This window comes from Mirounga angustirostris, unplaced genomic scaffold (genome assembly GCF_029215605.1).
Source record: "Mirounga angustirostris isolate CCGP_5_RB_7025 unplaced genomic scaffold, mMirAng1.0.hap1 SCAF_6, whole genome shotgun sequence".
Lineage (NCBI taxonomy): Eukaryota > Metazoa > Chordata > Mammalia > Carnivora > Phocidae > Mirounga > Mirounga angustirostris.
The window spans coordinates 103,552,506-103,577,390 of record NW_026991714.1 but is presented as its reverse complement, the minus strand read 5'-3'; the positions used below and the strand labels follow the sequence as shown (position 1 = coordinate 103,577,390).

The 24,885-nt window shown below is 34.9% G+C and overlaps 1 protein-coding gene across 6 annotated transcripts in view; it reads right to left on the bottom strand.

The window, feature by feature from the left end:
* The window catches only part of ADK (adenosine kinase), a 508,350-nt gene that overhangs the window by 141,501 nt on the left and 341,964 nt on the right, over positions 1 to 24,885 (bottom strand). For 5 of the 6 annotated variants that reach the window (XM_045878144.3, XM_054508227.2, XM_054508228.2 and 2 more), the window contains one exon: positions 23,967 to 24,137. The exons of the other annotated variant lie outside the window; for it this stretch is intronic. In XM_045878144.3, coding sequence (XP_045734100.1) covers positions 23,967 to 24,137 — 171 coding nt within the window. The remainder of the gene's footprint in view (positions 1 to 23,966; positions 24,138 to 24,885) is intronic. 6 annotated transcript variants of the gene reach the window in all.

Here is a 24,885-nt window from a genome sequence, read left to right as displayed (position 1 = left end):
ATAAACATAAGGGTGAATATATTGCTGTGAATTAGTGTTTTCATATTCTTTGGGTAAATACCCAGTAGTACAATTACTGGATCAAACAGTAGTTCTACAGTCAATTTTTTGAGGACTCTCCATGTTTTCTATGGTGGCTGCACCAGTTTGCATTCCCATCAACAGTGCACAAGGGTTCCTTTTTCTCCACATCTTTGCCAAAACACGTTGTTTCTTGTGTTTTTGATTTTAGCCATTCCGACAGGTATGAGGTGATACTGTGATTTTGATTTGCATTTCCCTGATGATGAGTGATGTTGAGCATCTTTTCATGTGTCTATTGGCCATCTGTATGTCCTCTTTGGAGAAATTTCTGTTCCTGTCTTCTGCCCATTTTTAATTGCATTATTTGTATTTTTGGTGTTGAGTTGTATCAGTTCTTTATGTATTTTGGATAGTCACCCCTTATCGGATATGTCATTTGCAAATACTGTCTCTCATTCAGTACGTAGCCTTTTAGTTTTGTTGATTATTTCCTTTGCTGTGCAAAAGCTTTTTATTTTGATGTAGTCCCAATAATTTATTTTTGCTTTTGTTTCCCTTGCCTCAGGAGACATCTAGAAGGATGTTGCCATAGCCAGTGTCAAAGAAATTACTGCCTCTGCTCTTTTCTGGAATTTTTAGTTTCAGGTCTCACATTTAGGTCTTTAATCCATTTTGAGTTTATTTTTGTGTATGGTGTAAGAAAAGTGGTCAATTTCATTCTTTTGCATGTAGCTGTCCTGTTTTCCCAACACCATTTGTTGAAGAGACTTTTTCCCGTTTCATATTCTTGCATCCTTTGTTGTAGATTAATTGACCATATAATTGTGTGTTTATTTCTGGGCTTTCTATTCTTTTTTCTAATTTTATTTAAATTCAGTTAATTAACATATAGTGTATCATTAGTTTCAGAGGTAGAGTTCAATTATTCATCAGCTGCATATGACACCCAGTGCTCATTACATCACGTGCCCTCCTTAATGCCCATCACCCAGTTACCCCATGCCCCTACCCACTTCTCCTCCAGCAACTGTCAGTTTATTTCCTATAGTTTAGAGCCTCTTACAGTTTGTTTCACCCTCTGATTTCATCTTATTTTTCCCTCCTTTCCTCTAAAATTCCACATGAGTGAAATCATATAATTGTCTTTTTCTGCTGACTAATTTCCCTTAGCATAATACCTTCTAATTCCATCTACATTGTTGCAAATGCTAAGATTTCATTTTTCTGATAGCTGAATAATATTCCATTCTGTGTGTGTGTGTGTCTGTGTGTGTGTGTATACCACATCTTTATCCATTCATCTGCTGATGGACATCTGGGCTCTTTCCATAGTTTGGCTATTGTGGACATTGCTGCTATGAACATTGGGGTGCAGGTGCCCTTTTGGATCACTAAATTTGTATCATTTGGGTAAATACCTAGTAGTGCAATTGCTGGGTCGTAGGATAGTTCTATTTTTAAGTTTTTGAGGAGCCTCCATACTGTTTTCCAGAGTGGCTGTACTAGGTTGCATTCCCACCAACAGTGTAAGACGGTTCCCCTTTCTTCACATCCTCACCAACATTTGTTGTTTCCTGACTTGTTAATTTTAGCCATTCTGACTGGTGGTGTGCTTTTTATTCTGTTGCATTGATCTATGTGTCTTTTTTTTCTGCCAATACTATACTGTTTTGATTACTACAGCTTTGTAGTATATCTTGAAATCTGGGATTGTCAAACCTCTAGTTTTGTTCCTCTTTTTCAAGATTACTTTGTCTATTTGGGGTCTTTTTGGTTCCATATGAATTTTAGGATTATTTGTTCTACTCCTGTGAAAAATGCTGTTGGGTAATCTTACAGGGATTGCATTAAGTCTGTTGATTGCTTTGGGTAGTATGAACATTTTAACAATGCTTGTTCTCCCAATCTATAAGTATGGAATATCTTTCCATTTCTTTGTGTCATCTTCAATTTCTTTCATCATTGTTTTATAGTTTCCAGAATACAGGTCTTTTACCACTTTGGTTAAGATTATTCTAGGTATTTTATTATTTTTGGTACAATTGAAATGGGATTGTTTTCTTAATTCAATGAGGAAACAATCTTGTAGCAATGAGTATCCCTACCACCCACGCTGTGGTCTCAAAATAAACTTTCTTCCAAATGTCTCAGTTTTCATTACTTACCTCTGTCATTTCAAATTTTGTGTATTTGTACTTTATCTCCTTTTTATGGATTAAATTATGTGATTCTGTACTCCCTTACCCCAATTACAAAGTTTGTGCAAATAATAATCTATTCAGTATACCCTTAATGTGGTATAATAAAGAATATATCTGGTCCTTGTCCTAGGTTCCTGACACAGAGTTTAAAAACCCTTGAAATTCCCACCAACAGTGTAAGAGGGTTCCCCTTTCTCCACATCCTTGCCAACATTTGTTGTTCTCTGTCTTGTTAATTTTAGCCATTCTAACTGGTATAAGGTGGTATCTCATTATGGTTTTGATTTGTATTTCCCTGATGGCAAGTGATGTGGAGCACTTTTTCATGTCTGTTGGCCATTTGGATGTCTTCTCTGGAGAAGTGTCTGTTCATGTCTTCTGCCTATTTCTTGACTGGATTATTTGTTTTCTGGGTGTTGAGTTTGAGAAGTTTTTTATAGATCTGTTATGTCATTTGCAAATATCTTCTCCCATTCTGTAGGTTACCTTTTCGATTTGTTGACTGTATCCTTTGCTGGGCAGAAGCTTTTTATCTTGATGAAGTCCCAATTGTTCATTTTTGCTTTTGTTTCCCTTGCCTTTAAAGACGTGTCTTGCAAGAAGTTTCTGTGATCGAGATCGAAGAGGTTACTGCCTGTGTTCTCCTCTAGGATTTTGATGGATTCCTGTCTCATATTTAGGTCTTTCATCCATTTTGAATTTATCTTTGTGTATGGTGTAAGAGAATGGTCCAGTTTCATTCTTCTGCATGTGGCTGTCCAATTTTCCCAGCACCATTTATTGAAGAGACTGTCTTTTTTCCATTGGATATTCTTGCCTGCTTTGTTGAAGATTAGTTGACCACAGAGTGGAGGGTCCATTTCTGGGCTCTCTATTCTGTTTCATCGATCTATGTGTCTGTTTTTGTGTCAGTACCATGCTGTCTTGATGATTACAGCTTTGTAATACAGCTTGAAGTCAGGCATTGTAATGCCCCCAGCTTTGGTTTTCTTTTTCAACATTCCCCTGGATATTTGGGGTCTTTTCTAGTTCCATACAAATTTTAAGGTGAACCCTCTTACACTGTTGGCAGAAATGCAAGCTGGTACAGCCACCCTGGAAAACAGTATGAAGGTTCCTTTTAAGTTAAAAATAGAGCTACCCTATGACCCAGTAATTGCACCACTGGGTATTCACCCCAAAGATACAGATGTAGTAGAAAGGGGCACATGCACTCCAATGTTCATAGCAGCAATGTCCACAACAGCCAAAGTGTGGAAGGAGCCATGATGTCCTTCAACAGATGAATGGATAAAGAAGATGTGGTTCATATATACAATGGAATATTACTTAGCTATCAGGAAGGATGAATACCTACCATTTACATCAACATGGACAGAACTGGAGGGTATTATGCTAAGTGAAATAAGTCAATCAGAGAAAGACAATTATCAGATGGTTTCACTCACATGTGGAATATAAGGAAAAGCACAGAGGATCACAGGAACAGGGAGGGAAAACTGAATGGGAAGAAATCAGAGAGGGAGACAAACCAGGAGAAACTCTTGACTCTGGGAAACAAACTGAGGGTTGTGGAAAGGGAGGTGGGTGGGGGGGATGGGGTAACCGGGTGATGGGCATTAGGGAGGGCATGTGATGTGATGAGCACTGGGTACTGTACACAACTGATCAATCATTAAACATTACATCAAAACTAATGATGTATTATATGTTGGCTAGTTGAATTTAAATTTAAAAAATAAAAATAAAAACCCTTGAAATTTTCTGACTGATAGGAGTATTTTTCTCATGAGGTGACTCATTGTGGGTCCCTAAATAGCTTCAAGATTGGGTTGGAACTTCAGGTCCACCCATCTTCCAAAGATGGGGGAACTAGAGATTGGTCAATCATACTTATGAAGAAACTACAATAAAAATTCTGGACACTGAGGCTTAGTGGAGCTTCCTGGTGGGCAAACACACTGATGTGGTAGGAAGGTGATATGCCTTAAGTATAATGGGAGAAGTCATAAAGCTCTGTCTAAGATCCTCATAGACCCTTCCCTATGCATCTCTGCATCTGGCTGTTTCTGAGTTGTATCTTTAAAATAAAGCTGTAATTTTAAGTATAGTGCCTTCTTGGGTTCTATGAGTCATCTAGATGAATTATTAAACCTGAGAGGGTTGTGGGAATCCCTGAACTTGTAGCCAAGTTGGTTAGAAGTATTGGTGGCCAAAGTTCAGCTGGAATCTTAAGTAGGGGCAGACTTATGAAGAATTGAGCCCTTAAACCTATATAAGTCTGATGCTAAATCTGGGTAGTTACTGTCAGAATTCAATTGCAGCCCACCCTGTTGCTGTGGAAACAAAACTAAGGTAAAACGTAATGATCAAGGAAAAGCAAAGTACACAAGCATACATTGTGCATGTTGTCACCTAGTGCTAGTGCCTACAGGGCAAGAAAAATGTATGCATTTTTAAACTACAAAAATGATAGGGCTCGGTATTTTTCAGTTTTACTTGATACATATCTACAAAATATTTCTTCACACTGTTCCAAGAGTTACGAATTTTAGGGCTGCCATTCAAATTCAAGAGCCAACCTAACAGCCCATGTAATGTACAATGTTCTATTTTAGGAAGGGAAAAGTATGAGTCAGCAGTGAAGAGAACATTCAAAGTTTATTTAATTACAGGTTAATTTTAATTTTGCATAGTTTTAATTTTATGTTACATAGAATATATAAAACTGTCAAAGCAAGGGTCAATATTTTATTCTAAAAATATTTTAAATGTCAAATATAAAGTAGTTAAAAATTTAGTTTGGTAGATTCAGATTTAAGATCAAATCTTAAATCTTAGATCTCTAAGATCAAAAGGAGTGATTAAATAGGAGCATAAACATTTGTAAAGGTAACTATTCTCTATAATTTGCAAAGATTCAAACTCTCCCTACAAAGGAAAAAATTCATTCACTCATTTATTAAATATTTAATAATTACATATATGTTAGGCAGTAGGACTCTAATGAAGAATGGAAGTGTGCTGTGAAGGAACACATTCTAGTGTAAAAGAAAACCCATTAAGATGTCATTACTAAACAATGTAAGTTGTATAATGACACAAAATATTACAGAATCACATTTAAAAAAAGACTAGGTGAGTAGTGGTGGAGGCAGTGGAGAAGTAGGGGAGAAGGCATGAAGGAGGTAATATATGAACTGAGGACTGTTTTTTTTTTTTAAGATTTATTTTTAAGTAATCTCTACACACAGAGTGGGGCTCGAACTCACAACCCCAAGATCAAGAGTTGCATGTTCTACTGATTGAGCCAGCCAGGCACTCCAGTATATGAACTGAATTTTAATGGATAAGTAGAAGTTTACCAGATAGAATTGGAGAGGAATGAGGATAAAGACAGAAGGAGTGGCATATGAAAGGACATGAAGCCAAAAGTGACCATAGTGTATTCTGGAAAATAGTTATTGAAGTACAGGAGAAAAAGGAGCTTGTCGGAGAGAAATAAGAGATAAAGATAAAAATAAAGGGCCAGAGGGGCGCCTGGGTGGCTCAGTCTTTAAGTGTCTGCATTCGGCTCGGGTCATGATCCCAAGGTCCTGGGATCGAGCCCCGCACCGGGCTCCCTGCCCGGCGGGAAGCCTGCTTCTCCCTCTCCCACTCCCCCTGTCGTGTTCCCTCTCTCGCTGTCTCTCTCTCTTTGTCAAATAAATAAATAAAATCTTAAAAAAATAATAATAAAGGGCTAGAAAAAAAAAACCTGAAGAGTATATAATGGGGATTCATTCATATTTATCTAATGTTTTTAAACAAACAAGCAAAAATGAAATGAGTCTTTAAAATCTATATCTTAAAGAATGATCACTTTTTATTTCTTGGATTATTTTTACTGTGCTAAAATGAATTGGCTGGTAGGGCTAAATCATGTTAGTCTTAATTCAGTTTAATTCTTGCAGCAATTAAAAAAAATTTTTTTTAAGTAAGCTCTATGCCCAACATGGGACTTGAACTCATGTCTCTGAGATCAAAGATAAAATGCTCTACCCACTGAGGCACTGACATAAGGCTAGAATTTTACCCTTTTAGTGAATTCTTATTAGATGGATAATTAAACATTAAAATAACTCCATTAGATACAGGCATTCATATGCATTGCTGTTGGGAGAGCAATTTGGCAATATCTAACAAAACCACATATGTACTTATCCTTTGACCCAACCGTCCCACTTGTAGGAATTTACCCTGAAAAAACACCTCTATTAACATAAAAATATGAGTGCATAAAGTTATTCAATTAAAGATTGCTTTTAACTGCAAAATACTGGAAACAACCTAAATGCCCATATAACAAGAGAGTGACTGAATAAATTCTGGTACATTCACACAGTATAGGTACAATGCAGCTATTAAAAAAAGTGAGGAAGATCTCTCAGCTTTTATGAAATAATTTCCAAGATACAATTAACAACAACAAATAAGAGCTAAATGCAAGGAGAACCTAGAGTATACTGCATTTCATGTAACAAAGAAGGGATATAAGAAAATAAGAAAATACACATGTTGCTTCTAATTTATGCTCAAAGAAATATAGGAATTTAAGCCAAAAACTAATGAGATTACCCACAGGGCAGAGGGTAGGTGGGAAGAAACAGAGTAGGAAGAATGAGAGAAGGAGGAGAGTAGATGAGAAATGAGGCCGTGGGGAGTGACACTTATAAGTTCTTTGCACAGTTCTGGTGTTTAGAACCATGTAAATGTTTCACATACTTAAAAAAAATTAAAATAATTCAGAATGTTGGGGAATCCTAATAGAACGCAAATAGCAGTAAATGAACCTAATTTTAATTAAATATCATAACCACCCTGAGGGATTGGGGGGAAAAAAAGAACTGACCTAAGTCACCTAAAAAAAAGTATTTTGACTAATATACTCAAAAACTAAAGACAAAAAGAGCTATACATAAATAGTGAAGTCTAGTTCATAAATCTCTTTTTCACAGCAAGTATTAGTCATCTGTTACTGCATGAGAAACTGCTCCAAAACTTAGTGGCTTTAAACAAGGAACGTTTATCTCAGAGATGCTATGGATAAGGAATCCAGGGCTGGCTTCACTTAGGTGCCTCTTAATCAAAGTCTTTCCAAAGGCCTCAACCATGGCATGGGCCAAGGCTGCAGTCATCACATGTTTAAGGGATCATGTACTTCAAGTCTATTTGTTACAAGTCACTCTACCTAGCCCCATGGGCAAGGAGAGGAGACTATATAAGACCATGAATACCAGGAGGAAGGGATCAATGTGGGACATTTTATAAGCTGCCTATGACAGTCTGTCTTCTAGCCCACAATTCATGTCCCTTCTACATGCAAAATATATTCACCTTCTCCCAAGGGTGGTTTTGCAATTCTGAAACTACTTTATATATACTTTAGATCTGAGCAAATAAGTCATTAAGTTGTAGCTAATGAAAGCCAGGTTTCTTACTGCCAGAGAAAGGAAATATGAATAAGGAAAGAAGGCTAGCTTTAACCCTGTGGCATTAGACTGCAATCTGAGGTATTATTATGGTGTCATGTTTTTCTATTCTTTTTTTTTTTTTAATTTAAATTCAATTAGCCAATATATAGTACATCATTAGTTTTTGGTGTAGTGTTCAATGATTCATTAGTTGTGTATAACACCCAGTGCTCATCATATCACGTGCCCTCCTTAATTCCCATCATCCAGTTACCCCATCCCTCCACCCACCTCCCTTTCCACAACCCTCAGTTTGCTTCCTGGAGTCAAGATACTCTCATGGTTTGTCTCCCTCTCTGATTTCTTCCCATTCAGCTTTCCTTCCCTTCCCCTATGATCTTCTGTGCTATTTCTTATATTGTTTTTTAATATAAACAGAGCTACAGACAGGTGGATAGATACAGATGTGTATGTTCATATATACATATTTCTTAGATCTGTCTATTGAGAGGACACAGAAGTAAAGACAGCCAACCAGTAGCACTGAGTACATCTAGTTTCGAACTCTTGGTTTCTAAATGTCAATTTCTAATAAATCAGTCTCCAATGAACCAGGACTCTATAGGGAAATGGATGATTCCAGGGCTAAAACAAGAAAATATAAGATGAACTTCGAATGACTTGTGGTACCTGAAAGTAAAGTGCTCAAAAATTAATGAGTGTACATCAAAAGAACAGAGGAGCCAACATGAAGAAGCTCCCAATAGCCCAAATCAGGACAACTGGAGAAAAAACACAATGACTGCAATGGATTATAACCCACAGAATAAAATAAATATCCATAAATTATAAGTTAAAAATTAATAACTGGGGGAGAAGGTGCAGCACAGAAAAATCACCTTACATGAAAAAAAATTATCATTTGGCAAATACCAAAATAATTACTGGAGGCAAGAATCATCAGATAGATGCTAAAAGTAGTGGGTAAAATATAATGAAAGAACAAAATATTTACATAGTCTCTTGTATTTTCCCATAAGATACTTATTAATTAAATTACAAAAGGAAAAATAACCTTAAAGTATATAAACTGGGTCAACATCTCCTTAATCAAGTGATCAAAATTAATATAACTAGTAATGAGAAACGTTGAAATCTTGATACACAGTATGAAAAAAGACAACAGCATTTCTGAGATTTTCTCGCCAAAAAAGCATTTAATTCGAGGAAATATTAGTCAATCTTACACTGAAGGACATTCTATAAAATAACTGGCCAGTACTCTTCAAAAGTGTCACGGTCATAAAAGACAAAGAAAAACCAAGGAGTTGTTCCATATTAAAGAGACCAAGGAAACATGAAAACTAAATGCAATACAGGATCCTAGGTTGGGTCTGAATCAGAAAAAGGACATTAGGAATTTTCCAAATATGAACATTCTACATAACCACTGTAGAATCACCAAAGTTCAGAACTGACTGTTGATAAAATACTATTACTAATTTACAGAACCTATTTAAATTTTGCTAATTATCCTCCTAACAACAAAGAGGAAAGGCACAGAAAAAATTCAAGCTGAGTCAAAAACCAGATTTTCTGAATAAAGTCCAGTGCTCCTTCCATTGTCATATAAATTTAGTTTTTATGTATAAGTCAATTCATTTAAGAAATTTAATGACATTTTAAAATGAATTAAATAAGAACTTTAAATATTTACTCATTACCTTTATATCATGGCATACTAGGCAAATGATAATTATGATAGTCACAAATTTGTAGTACAGTAACTGAAATAATCAAATAAATAAAAAGATTAATTGAAATGCTGAGTAACACGGTATGTATGGCATTAAGTAAAACATGATTATCTACAAAGCAATTCAAGCTATTTCAAATTGCTGGGGTTTTATTTTTACCAATAACGGACAGTAGTCTGGGAATGACTTAAAACCTTCCTCTTTGGAGAGGCAATGGAGTTGATAAGGGGATGGAGAAAAAGGGAGCAAGAAAGGAAGGGTATATTGGTGGGGATCAGAAGAGAAAAGGAGAAAAGGAGTTAAGGAGAAGGGAAGGAAGGGAGATGTAAATCACATAGTTATATAGCCTTTGGCTCTTTCTGAATCCTTCTAATAGCACATCTTTACAACATGCTACTGACGTTAGGAGCCTCCCTTGTGCTACAGTGAATCTTTTTTTCCCCAGGCCAGTAAAATATATCAGAAAGACCCTAAGGAGAAAGTTAAATCCAGGAACTAAATAGTGATCTTATGATGCCATAGTCCTGTCTTAATTGAAATTTCATTATCCTCAGCAGAAGATATAAATATGTCAAATTTTATAAGAGCACCATAAGTTTTTATTTATTTTTTGAGGGGATTATGTATCTTCTCTGAAAACATCTCTTTCCACCTTCCTTGACTGATCTTATAACAACCTTAGATTTTGTCTATATCAAAGGCTCCTCTCACTGCTTATAGCAAAGAAAGAGGAATGGAAAGATCTGTGAACAGTCTCAGGAAGGTGGCTTCCACTTTTCCTTGGAAGAAACAAGGCACTTCTGTATATCTAAAGGGGTAGCATTACCATTTTAGATAATCCACATTCATGATGGGAATACCTTGAAACAAGGGGGAAAAAAAAAAAAAAGACCATCTCTTCTGTCTGAATGCAGAACTGGTGAGAGGCTGGCTCTCTGCAAATGTTTGAACATCATGTATCTTAAGGACTTAGATTTGACAAAAAGATATAAAAATTAAAAAAAGAAATTCTCTTACAATAAAATATGCATAGACTTGAGAGACAAAGAACTTCCAAAAATTAAAAGTAATAACTTTACAAAGAACAGAAAGTTTCCTAACCAAAGAAATTATCTGAGTGAAGGCGTATTCATGTATAGCACTTATCATATTTGGCACACATAATTTATAGATTTACAGATTTTCATACTGAAATAGCAAATATCTTCCATTTTACAGATGTACAAAAACTGAGTTCAGATAAAACAGTTTATCAAAGGTTCAGATAAAACAGAGTTTATCAAAGGTTAACTACAATTAAAAGCACTATTGTTGCCTTTAAATTACTAACTTTTGTCATTTAAAAAGAATCAATGGCTATTAGATTAAAATGGACTTAACAGTGTAAATAATAAATACCAATAAAATCCCCTCCCCCACTCCCCAAATAGGTAAACAGAGAAGAAAACCCTAACCTATTCCATCTGGTTTGGTAAAAAGATTATAAGAGTTTACTTATAAGGAAACAGCCATTAGTCAGGTTTAGAAAACATGGATTCAAATACCTAAAGCCAATTTTACATTTCTTTCAAAATGTCCTGATGCATTCTTCCAAAGTAGCATTCATGTTTTTGGCTGTGTATCACTGTCCTAATGAGATTGAAGAGCAACTCAACAATAACACAACCACATCAACAAACTGCAGAATTATGATCACTGTTTCGTGACTCATTCATTGATAAAATAGATATATTTTTTAAAAAGTTAAATCATCACTCAGGAAAAAGTAATTTTCGTTTTCCTGGTCTATACTAGAGATTTTAAATATAGTGAATCCTCTGTAGGGTCAAGAGGTTTAAAATGGATTTCTCTGCAAGATAATGGGAATATTGCCAGCAAAAGGACTGATGAAACAGAGTAATATATAATCTTTATAAATAGAAATCATCTGTGAGATTCAAAATACTAGGTATATGAGAGGGAGTTTTATCTAAAATGTTATCATTCTCAATCTGTCTGAAATAATTAAACTGAATTCTTCTTCTGCCTGATTTTCAAGCTGTATTTTATTATTTAAACGATCTTAAAGTGCACTGTATGGGTGATGTGACGTTTCACTGTGGAATTAAGTGGTAATTCTTGACAAAGCAGTTATTATCATGAGATAATTGACCTTATTTGAGAGTTAAGCATCCTGAGGCAGAGTTGAGTGTACTTAATCCTGGCAGGTTAATTATCTAGTGATTATGGAGCCTTGAAAGGTATTACTCTTAAGAACCATTTGCAAAATGACACTATTCAAAAAAACTTCTTAATTTAATAAAAATGAAAAACAAGAAGAATAATCAAGTTCTTTAGTCATGTATTGCTAGATAATGACTACAAAGCAGCTTTCATTAGCAGGCATCAATGGATATAATTAACTGCATGTAGAAAGTTCTTTATTAAGCTGATTACACGTGATTCCAGCTAACAAATGTTTGTTGTTTAAGAGAAATATTTTAAACTTTGACAATGTCAAAAAAATTAAAAATACAATATAACATTTAATGAAGCTCTATACTAGAGTAGTTTCAAAACTACCTTAACAGGAAATTGTTAAATTCAGGTGTGCAGTTTCAAAGTACAAAATGCAACGTAACAGGGCACCAAAAAGTTTTGAGGTAACAGAGAAATTTGTTTCTATGCATTTCTAAATCTCAGTTAAAAGTAAACCACACAAATCAAAATCACAAAGAGATGTTACTTCACATCCATTAGGAATGCTACTGTCAAAAAAAGGGGAAAATTATAAGTGTTAGGAAGGATACAGAGAAATTGGAACTACTATGCTTTGCTGGTGGGAATAGAAATGGTGCAGCTGCTGTGGAAAAGAATTTGGTGGTTCCTCAAACAATTAAACATAGAATTACTATCATACAATCTGGCAATTCCACTTTTAGGTAAATACCTAAAAGTCCTGAAGGGAGGTACTCCAACAGATGCTTATACAGCAGTGTTCATAGCAGCATGATTCACAAAAACCGAAAGGCAAAAACAAATTGAATGTCTATTAACAGATGACTGAATAAACAAAGACAAAAGTCTGATATATGTTACATGGATAAACATTGAAAACATTACGTTAAGGTGAAATGACACACATAAACAGACAACTATTGTGTGATCCTACTTAAATGAGGAACCTAGAATAGGCAAATTCATAGAGAGACAATAGAATAGTGGTTATCAGAGATGTGGGGAGTTATTGTTTAATATGTACATAACTTCTGCTTGAGATGATGAAGGGTTCTGGAAATGGATAGTGATGATGGCTGCACAACATTGTGGGTGTATTTAATGCTACTGAATTGTACACTTAAAAATGGTAAATTTTCTGTTATTTTTTACCACAATGAAAGAAAAGAAAGAAAAAAGTAAATTATATCACTTAATATTTATACTTTGTTTTTATCACATTAATGCAGCAATGGTATTCCTGTGGACACTTCTACTTTGTATCTGGATTTGCCCAACCAAATATTTTCAGATATTCCCTGGAGAAGAATATCATTTTCTGTGGGCAAATCAGATAAAAGAAAGAGTGAGGATGAGAAATGGGAAAAACTTGGCTTGAAAGGTATACTAACAATGAAAAAAGAATAACTATCTAAAATTAAATATGGTAGGCATTTTATTTTAGATTTCAGAACAAGGACTTTGCTGATTTAGAATAAAATTGGTCAATGTTACCGAATATTAGAATATGTAAGAAAATTAATCCTTAGGTTTTTAAAAAACATTTTAAGCTCTAAGAAATAACTTAAAGGAATAGTTGACTAATAAATCAGTAAGTAGATTAAAATAGGGAAAAATCTATGCATTTTATTAATTTTTTTTTAAAAAGATTTTATTTATTTATTTGACAGAGAGAGACATAGCGAGAGAAGGAACACAAGCAGGGGGAGTGGGAGAGGGAGAAGCAGGCTTCCCGCGGAGCAGGGAGCCCGATGAGGGGCTCGATCCCAGGACCCTGGGATCACGACCTGAGCCGAAGGCAGACGCTTAACGACTGAGCCACCCAGGCGCCCCTGCATTTTATTAATTTATAAATATGTATCATTTGCTAATATTTAAAGTAGTGTCAAAACTTCAAGTTTGTGTCTGCTGCCTGGTATTCTAGAATCTTTCTTATAGAACCAAATCCATAATTCATAGTTTCTGATTTCCAGTTTCAGTTTCTTTAAAGCAGAGTGAAAGCTTGTAGACGTTTATAAAGCTACTCCTGAGTGTAGATATTTACAGCTTTTTGCTTCTTTTAATATTTTATAATTTTCATGCCCACATCTAATTCAAGAGCAACTTTTGAAAGCAATTTATCTTTATTGAATTTTGTACCCCAACTTAACTCATTAATCAAATCCTCATTCTATTTGTAATCACATTTTATCAGATTACATAATAACTAAATAATTAATAATGAAGACAAACTGCATTAAAAAGGTTTAGGAACAAATAAATTGACTCTTGGTAAACAAAGAACACTGTGGGAAGAGAAGTAAGGTGGTATACTGGAGAATAGTCTAATATCCACGAGTTCTTCCTCATTTACCTGTAACTACTCATTATGTTTTATCAAGGGAATGAGGTGTGCATGTTATCTAAGCAAGCTAGTTAAGTAAAACTTAATTAAGAGAGGAATAAGATCATTCCTAATAACACTACCAATACCGCCTAACAAAAACTGAATACTTTCTATGAGTGAAGTTGAAACTTTAGAAATATATGCATTAGAAAACCAGCCACAGGTTGTGTATATTAAATGATGTTTTTTTAAGATTTTATTTATTTATTTATTTGTGAGAGACAGAGAGAACAAGAGTGCACAAGAGCACAAACTGGGGAGGGAGTGGAGGGAGAAGCAGACTCCCCCCTGAGCAGGGAGCCTGACACTGGGCTCTATCCCAGGACCCCAGGATCATGACCTGAGCCTAAGGCAGAACTAACTGACTGACAAACCCAGGCACCCGTAAATAATGGTTTTTGTGGAAAACATTTGTAATTTTAAAGCATTACTCAATGGTGGGGTATGATAATTTATAATAGTCTGTAAGATTAAAACCCAAGACTATCAAAGCACTTGATAATACCATTGAAGACTATCAATGGCTTGATAATACCACTGAAATATAAGGAAATCTTTCACAGAAATAACAAATTTGATACAGGGTCAACAACAAAAAAATAAATTGGTACTTATTCATTTGACACTGGTTCTTTGGAACTTTTTATTTTAGTGACTCGATTAATTTTTCCTACTTTTAAACTTCTATAAATGGAATCACACAGTACATATATTTTAAAAATTTTGAGATATAATTTTTGAGATATAATTGTCATATAATAATCTGCACAAATTAAAAGTAAGTAGATAGGTGTTGACACATGAATCAAGTCCTGAAACCATAACCACACTCAAGATAAGGAACATACCCATTACTTCCAACATTTTCCTAAAGTCCATTTGTGTGATCATTGCCTCACAGTACATCTCTATCCCTAGGCAACCATGGATCTACTCTCTGTCACTATAGGTTAGTTTGAATTTTCTAGAATTTAATTTAAATAGAATCATACAGAGTGTACTTTTGCCTGGCATCTCATCTTTCACTCAGCATATATATTCTAAGATTCATCCATGTAGGTGCATGTATAAATAGTTCATTTCTTTTATAGTTGAGTAGTATTCTACTATATGGATATGTAACAATTTGTTTATCCAGTCACCCCTTGATAGACATTTGGATTCTTTCCAGACATTGGGTATTACAAATAAAACTGCTATGAGCATTTGTGTATGTCTTTATATGAACATATGCTTTCATTTCTCTTGGGTAAATACCTATGAGTGGAATAGCAAGGTCATACGGTGGGTGTATATGTAACTTTCTAAGAAACTGGAAAACTTTTTCAAAGCATTTGTACTATTTTACATTCTCACCAGCTGGATATGACAGTTCTAGCTCTATATTTTGCCAATATTTGGTATGGTCACACTTTTTAATTTTGGACACTCGAAGAGCTATACAGTTGTATGGACTGAGGTTTGCTTTTTTTGGATATGGGTATTCAATTGCTACAGCATGATTTGCTAAAAAGACTATTCCCCGGGTGCCTGGGTGGCTCAGTTGGTTAAGCAACTGCCTTTGGCTCAGGTCATGATCCTGGAGTCCTGGGATCGAGTCCCACATCAGGCTCCCTGCTCGGCGGGGAGTCTGCTTCTCCCTCTGACCCTCCTCCCTCTCATGCTCTCTGTCTCTCATTCTCTCTCTCACAAATAAATAAAAAATTTTTAAAAAATTATCTAAAAAGACTATTCCCCATGGAATGACCTCTAAAACTGTTGAAAAATCAATTACGGGTCTATTTATGGACTATCCCTTCTGTTCCCTGACCTATTTGTCTATCTTTAGGCCAATGCCACATTGTACTGATTACTGTAGCTTTATAGTTAAGTCTTGAAACCATGTAATATTATAGGTCCTCTGATTTTTTTTTTTTTCCAAAGTTGGCCTGGCTATTCTAGTCCAGAATTTTCCATATGAATTTTGGAATAAGTCTGATGACTTCTACTGAAAAAAACTGCTGGGATTTTGATTAAATTATGTTGGATCCATACACAAATTTGAGAACTGACACTTAACGATAGTCTTAAAGATCCATGAATATGCTATTTCTTTCCATTTAATTCTTCTTTAAGTTTTCTCAACAATGTTTTGTAGTGTTTAGTATATACAAACTTTGCATATCTTTTCTCAGATTTATTCCAAATATGTCATACATTTTTATGGTATCAGAAATAACATTTTAATTTTTTATTTTTTAAAGTTTTATGTAAGTAATCTCTACACCCCACATGGGGCTTGAACTCACAACCCTGAGATCAAGAGTAGCACACTCCTCCAACTGAGCCAGCCAGGTGCCCTGGTATCAGAAATAGTATTATAAAAAGTTAATTAATTAATTGTTATTTATTTATTTCTCTCCAGGAGAGAGAAAATCCCAAGCAGACTCCCTGCTGAGCATGGAGCCTGATGCGGGGCTCTAGCCCATGACCCTGAGATCATGACCTGAGCTGAAATCAAGAGCTGGATGCTTAACTGACTGAGCCACCCAGGCGCCCCAGAAATAGTATTTTTAAATATCAATTTCCAAGTGTTTGCTGTTAATATAGAGAAATACAATTGGTTTTTGTATGTTTATCTTGTATCCCATAACCTTGCTAAACTCCCTTTTAGTCGTAATAGCTTTTTGCAGATTTTATAGAATAAAAAAACCCAATAATGGTATTTGATAATAGACATAACTTTACTTCTTTCTAATCTGGATGTTTTTCATGCCTTACTAGCACTGTACAATGTTGAACAGAAGTTGAGAGTTTTGTTTTGTTTCTGATCTTACAAGGAAAATGTTCAGTCTTTCATCACCAAGTATGATGCTGGCTGTACATTATTTGTGAATATCCTTTGTTGGACTGAAGAAGTTTTCTTCTATTAGTATTCTGAAGGCTTTTATCAGGAAAGGATGTTGGATTTCATCAAATGTTTTCTCCATCTCTATTCAGATGATCATGTTTTCTTCTTAGTTTTATGAAAGTGGATTATATTGACTGATTTCTGCATTCCTGGTCATGATGATTATCTTTTCTATATATTGTTGGGCTTGATTTGCTAAAATTATCTTAAGAATTTTGCATCTGTTTTTATGAGGGATATTGGTCTGTAGCTTTTAATTCTTTGTTTGATTTTTGGTACTATTTCCTCTTCAATAGTTTGGGATAGTTTGTATTGAACTGTTATTATTTCTTCCTTAAATTTGTGCCAGAATTCAACACAGCAGTAACACACTGCAAATCTGGGTTTTCTTTGTGGGAAAGGTTTTAACTAAAAATTCAATTTCTTTAATAGGTAACCTGAATAGCCCTATTTCTATTTCTTCTTGAGTGTGCTTTGGTACTGTATGTTTTTCAAGGAATTTGTCCATTACATACAGGTTGTCAATTATATTGGAATAATATTGTTAGGAGAGGAACCACAGTATCTTCTACTCTAGTCTAATTTGCCCCATTAGTGTTCTGAGTACTCTATCTGGAGCCCCATGAATTATGAAGTTATTTACTCTGGCTCACAGAACAAGAATGATTACAGGTTCTACAAGCACTCTGAGGATTATTCCCTCTAATCTTTTCAGGTGGTTCTCAGCCTTCACTAGTTTCCTGACAAATACGCACTGATTAGTTCTCAACTGAAGACTTGGGTGGGACTCTGCAAATCTGCGTTCTCTGTCTATGCAGCTCTTTTCTTTCTGGTACTCTAGGTGTCCAGCTGTTAGATTTCCTGAATTTTTAGCTCCATCTCCTCAGTTCAAAAGACTACCAAGAGGGTCCCCCCACCCCCTTTGTGCTGTGGCCTGGAAATTCTCTCCAAGCAATAAGCTGAGGTAATCACAGGGATCACATCATTCATTCTTTGTCTCACAAGGATCAATGTGAAGAGAGAACCTTGGTGGACAAGGCATTTTTAAATTTTTAATATTAAGGTTATTAGGAAAGTTTTAAAGCATCATTAGTAGTATATAGCCTTCTGAAAAAGGGAAGTTGGTATCAGGTAGAAAATAAGAGCCAAGTTTGTTTTGTTTTGGCTAACTGTTGACATTTTGAAAATTTATGGTAAGCACAGATTTTTTTTTTTTTAAGATTTTATTTATTTGAGATAGGGAGAGTGCACGCATGTGCAAGAGCACAAACTGGGGTGGGGGGAGAGGCAGAGGGAGAGGAAATGCAGACACCCCACTGAGCAGGCAGCCTGACATAGGGCCTGAGATCCCAGGATCTGGGATCATGACCTGAGGCAAAGGCAGATGCTTAACCAATTGAGCCACCAGGTGCCCTAATAAGCATGGATTTGATTGTTGTTTGGGGGGTGAGGGGGAGAAAGAAAGATAAAACAATCCTATATGTATTCTCTGAGGAATATATTTTATACTTCATTGCATTTTAGGAATAAAATGTCCCTTTTTCTCCTGGAGACTTAAAGATAGTTTATGACTACTAAAGTATTCAAGGAGAACAATGAGAGATGAGACTAAAGAAATAAAACAAAGCCACACTTGCTTTTTATAATCAATATGGACTCATTTACATTTATCCTTATTAAATTTCATCACTCAACTGATATTTCCAGTCTATTAAAGTTTTCAAAAGCTTCATTTTGACATTCAACTTACTTGATATTTGTTAAAGTATTGCATTATTTGCATTCTCTGCATTTGCATTATCTGCAAATACAGCTTTATCTGAATCACTGATAGCTGAGCAAAGCTCAGAATAAACACTGAGGCATATCACTAGAAAACTGTTTATTTATCAGCAGAAATTTTGAGACTGGTTCAACAAAATACCAAATAATTGCCCTGTATCCAATATTTATTATCCTATAATCCATATTATGACAGATGGTCTCAAATATACTATACATCCATTGTTTATTGGTCTCCCATAATAGGCACTACATATCTACTGAAATGAATTCAAATGAATAGTAATTACACCAACAAGTAAAAAGCTATCCTGACATGACTTGTAGCTTGTAATTTTACAACTTCCTCTTCTAGGTAGGGAAAAACGATTCCTTTAATTTTCTACACTATATATAGATTATAATAGCATAATATCTCTACTATTCTGTAAGTCCTAGTCTAACTTTACTGGTTTGTAAAGTCATGTACTGTAAAGTCTTTACTGGAAATGTAAAATCATTTCAACAATGTGGCAAAATATATATAAGACAAAATTTTACCATTTTAAGTGTTCAATTCAGTGACATTAAGTACATTCATAATGTTGTGCAACCATTACCATTATCCATTTCCAGACCTTTTTTGTTATCCATAGAAGCTCTGTACCTATTAAGCATAACTCCCAATTCTCCCTTTCCTGCAGTGCCTGGTAACCACTATTCTACTGTCTGTCTCTATGAATTTGACTATTCTAGGCACCTCATATAAGTGGAATCCTGAAAGCCAAACTGTGGAAAGAGCCAAGATGCCCTTCAAAAGATGAATGGATAAAGAAGATGTGGTCCATATATACAATGGAATATTACTCAGCCATCAGAAAGGATGAATACCCAACTTTTACATCAACATGGATGGGACTGGAGGAGATTATGCTAAGTGAAATAAGTCAAGCAGAGAAAGTCAATTATCATATGGTTTCACTTATTTGTGGAACATAAGGAATAGCATGGAGGACACTAGGAGAAGGAAGGGAAAAATGAAGAGGGGGAAATCGGAGGGAGAGATGAACCATGAGAGACTATGGACTCTCAGAAACAAACTGAAGATTTTAGAGGGGAGGGGGGTAGGGGGATGGGTTAGCCCGGTGATGGGTATTAAGGAGGGCACGTTTTGCATGGAGCACTGGGTGTTCTATGACAACAATGGATCGTGGATCACTACATCAAAAACTAATGATGACTAACATAACATAATAATAATAAAAAAAAGTGGAGTGCTTATAGGAAAATCTAGTAGTTGTGTATGGCTTATTTCAGTTAACATAATGTTTGCAAAATTCATTCATGTTGCATTATGTATCAGGGTTTCATTTCTTTTTAACGCAGAATAATATTCCATTTTATGTATATACCAAATTTTATCTATTCATTTGGCTATTGGAAATACTGCTGCCATAAATATTGGTGTGCAAGTATTTGAGTCCCTGCTTTCAGGACTTTTGGATATATACCAATTAGGAGAAGTACTGGATCATATGGTAATAATTCTATGTTTGACATTTTGAGGAACCACCAAATTGTTTTCCACAGCAGGAGCACCATTTCACATTCCAATCACCAATGCAAAAGGGTTTCAATTTCTCTACCTCCTTGGCAATACTTTTTTTCCCCTCCATATTTTTGAAAATAATGTGTATCAAGTATATCAAGTGGTATCTCACTTTGGTTTTTTAATGCATTTCAGTAGTAATTAGTGATGGTAAGCATTTTTTCATGTGCTTATTAGCCATTTATATATCTTCTTTGGAGAAATGTTTAAGTCCTTTGACAATTTATGAATTGGGTTGTTTCCTTGTTGAGATATATATTCTAAATGTTAATCCCTTACCAGATACATCATTTGCAAATATTTCCTCTCACTCCATGCGCTTTCACTTTGTTTTTTTTTAAGTTTTATTTAAATTCCAGTTAGTTAACATACAATGTAATATTAATTTCAGATGTGCCTTATAGTGATTCAACACTTCATAGTGGCCTCATAGAATGAATTTGGAAGTTTTTCTTCCTTTTCTATTTTTTGGAATATTTTGAGAAGAATAGGTATTAACTTTTTATTAACTTTATTTTTTTAAGATTTTATTTATTTATTTGACAGAGAGAGAGAGAGAAAGAATGAGCAGAGACGCAGAGGGAGAGGGAGAAGCAGACTCTCCAAAGAGCAGGGAGCCTGAAGTGGGGCTTGATCCCAGGACCCAGGGATCATGACTTGAGCTGAATGCAGACATTTAACCCACAAGCCACTCAGGCACCCCTTAACTCTTCTTTAAATGTTTAGTAAAATTTGCCTTTGAAGCCATCTGGTCCTCGACTTTTGTTTGTTGGGAGGTTTTTTTAAAAATTTTATTTTATTATGTTAATCACCATACATCATTAGCTTTTGATGTAGTGTTCCATGATTCATTGTTTGCGTATAACACCAGCTGCTCCATTCAGTGCATGCCCTCTTTAATACCTATCACCAGGCTAACCCATCCCCCACCCCCTCCCCTCTAGAACCCTCAGTTTGTTTCTCAGAGTCCATAGTCTTTCATGGTTCATCTCCCTGTCCAATTTCCCCCCCAGGGAGTTTTTTGATTACTGATTCAGTTTCCTTGCTTGTTATGGGTCTATTTAAGTTTTCTATTTCTTCCTGTTTCAGTTTTGGTAGTTTCTATGTTTCTAGGAATTTATCCATTTCTTCCAGGTTGTTAAATTAGTTGGCATATAGTTTTTCATCATATTCTAATTGTTTGTATTTCTGTGGTGTCAGCTGTTATTTTTCCTCTCTCATTTGTGATTTTATTTATTTGGGTCCTTTCTCTTTTCTTTTGATAAGCCTGGGTTGAGGTTTATCAATTTTATTAATTTTTTCAAAGAACCAGCTCCTGATCTGTTCTACTGTTTTTTTTAGCTTCTATATCATACTTCTGTTCTAACCTTTATTATTTCCTTCCTTCTGCTGGCTTTAGGCTTTACTTTTTTTTTTAAGATTCATTTATTTATTTATTTAAGAGGGAGCTAGCACAAGCAGGGGGAGCGGCAGGCAGAGGGAGAGGCAGGCTTCCCCGCCGAGCAGGGAGCCAGATGTGGGGCTCAATCCCAGGTCCCTGGGATCATGACCCCAGCCCAAGGCAGACGCTTAACTGACTGAGCCACCCAGGAGCCCCTAGGCTTTACTTTTTTGATAGTGTCCTTTGATGCACAAAAGTTTTTAATTTTGATGAAGTCCAATTATTTTTTCTTGTTCTTGCTGTGCATTTGGAGTTTTTTTTTTTTTAAGTGAAGACCATTTTGGTATCATCAGCATTTTCTGCAGAACTAATAATCTGTGCCTCTATTTTTTTCTATTCTTCTAAATCTATGCCAAACTTTTAGCATTATTCTCTGGTTCTATAAATGCTTTCCATCTTTTTTTTTTTTACATGTGTTTAACAGATGTGAGCTTTTTTTTTTTTTTTTTTTTAGATTTTTAAAATTTGAGAGAGAGCGTATGTGTACACACAAGTGGGAAGAGGGGCGGAGGGAGAGAAAGAATCTCTAGCAGACTGTACTGAGCGTGGAGCCCCATGTGGGGCTCGATTTCATGACTCTGAGATCATGACCTGAGCCAAATCGAAGAGTCGGATACTTAACCAACTGAGCCATGCACAAGCCCAAATGGGAACTCTAATTAAAGAATTCTCTGTGTGCTCTGCAATGTTGTGTTTCTAAGGCTCCTCCCCATTTTCTTCCTAATTACGGTCATTTGATATTATAAAGTCAGAATTGAATTTTTGATGGTATTCAATCCTCTCAAGTTACCTCTAATTCTAAAGTCCTTCTTTGGAATGATATTTATCTTTTTAAAAGTTTTAAAAATTTGTCTTTTTAAAGTACAGAGCATATATTTAAGTACTGCCAGTTTGATTTTTCCTGACTACAAAGAACTCTGAGTTCAAATATCAATTTCTCCCAAGGATTCTCAGGCCACCATACTGATGACCAATTCTTTCATGTTATTTTAAAAGGACAGATTAGCACTTTTCCTAGTTACTTCCTTTTTCCTTCAGAAAATAAAACTAGCAATAAAGGAAATGTGAAATGTAGATTTTAATCAAATGAGACTTCCAGCAGATACTCAGTAGTTCCAGGTCATTACCACTATTTCTTGCCATTATGTCAGTTTATAAATCATCAAGAATGTAGCATTTCCTTCAAAGTGTCTTTGAAGACATTCATACCATATTATTTCTACAAATCACCAAGGTGATCTCATAAATTATGTCGAGGTCAAATTTATGTTATTCTATACAGACAACACAGTTATCTTATTTGGATACAAAATCAGTGAATATAATCAAACTGTGTTACAATGATGTAATTCACATCAAAATGGATTTCTGGGATAGTTAGTACAACATGTTCACTTTACACATAAAGACCCTGAGATTCATGAAAGTTAAGTGATACTGCCCAGGTCACAAGAAGATATATTGAAGGTCTCTTTTTTTTTCTGGTTCATGGATGTTTAAAGTCTACAGGTTAAACAGAAGCTATAAGTACTATGTGAGCAAAAAAATTATTTTCCACTAATTTAGAATAAAAGAAAGTATAATCTTGGTAAAAAGGAAAAGTTGTGAAAGTTTTTAAAAAAAACCCATTTTATCACCTTCAAATACAACATACAAATATTAGCAAAAATGATATTAACAAAAAATTTAATACAAATTATAATATACCAACCTTTACTCATAATTTAGACTCACACTTTGAATAGTTAAATTCATAAAACATTAATTTTAGACCAAATGCCCCTTACCTTAATCCATGAAAATTTCAGGGGAAACATTATTTAACTGGTCAGAAAAAAAGTCAGTTGATGTGAAGGGATCAGGATAAGGGGAAGGGTTGATTGAAAGGGGTGACAGAAATGATTTTTATCTTGATCGTGGTCATGGCTACATGTCATGTATGCATTTGCAAAAGTTCACAGAAATGTACATTAAAAAGTTAATTTTATTATATGTAAATTATAAACCTCAATAATCAAAACTTTTAAAAAACCAATTTTTTACTGTGAAAGAAAACTAGTATATACTGAATTCTAAAAATACTGAATTAGAGGGGTCCAAACTGAGGCAGTTTCGTTGTGTAATTTTCAATTATATTTATGCAAATATTTCAGTTTTTAATCTCTAAACTTATACACAAACCAAAAAAATAGAAAAAGACCAGACACTTATTTAAAAAGTAACTCACCGTCTCATTTCCAAAAAGTATGTCAATATAAGGCATAACTTTCATCAATGATTCCTTGTAGAACTGACTAATAAATGGTGCAGACAAATTCAAAGTGAAAACTCTGTTGTTTTCAGAAGCATGTTTAGCCACTTTTAATACCGACTCTGGGGAAACTGTAAGGAAAAAGCCCTGGATAAAGAAAAAAAGGAGGGGAAATTAAAAATGCCATCTCCACAGAGTCATTCTCGGTCAGAATAAAAGACACCTATAAAAAATACAAACGTCTATATAACACAAACTTTAAAATACAATTATAAAATTCAAGGCAGGGCGCCTGGGTGCCTCAGTCGATTAAGCGTCTGCCTTCAGCTCAGGTCATGATCCCAGAGTCCTGGGATCGAGCCCCACATTGGGCTCCCTGCTCAATGGGAAGCCTGCTTCTCCCTCTCCCACTCCCCCTGCTTGTGTTCCTTCTCTTGCTGTGTCTCTCTCTGTCAAATAAATAAATAAAATCTTAAATAAATAAATAAATAAAATGCAAGGCAGAGAGCAGCAGCATTTGATTAGAAGAAAAACCTATAATTGAGTACAATATGCTTAGTGTGTGCCATTATGTCAGAGTATAACACATTACTTACTTCATATTAGATCTGTATACTCAATACTGAAAGAATTCTGGGAATCCACATAAGAAAAAATATTTCAAAGGTCTCATTTGAGACAATAATTATATTTAAATTACAGAAATAGTAATGAAGGCAGATTGGATCCTTTTAGCTTCTTAACTGGATTCTTATAAGTAACATACTATTTATTAAAAAATGAAATTAGTTTAGAAATGAAATCAGTTTCCTAAAATTATTCAGTGATAATAGAAAAATATTTTAGTTAAAATTTTATGTCAGGAAAGCTGTATTTTAAAATGCTATTTATCTAC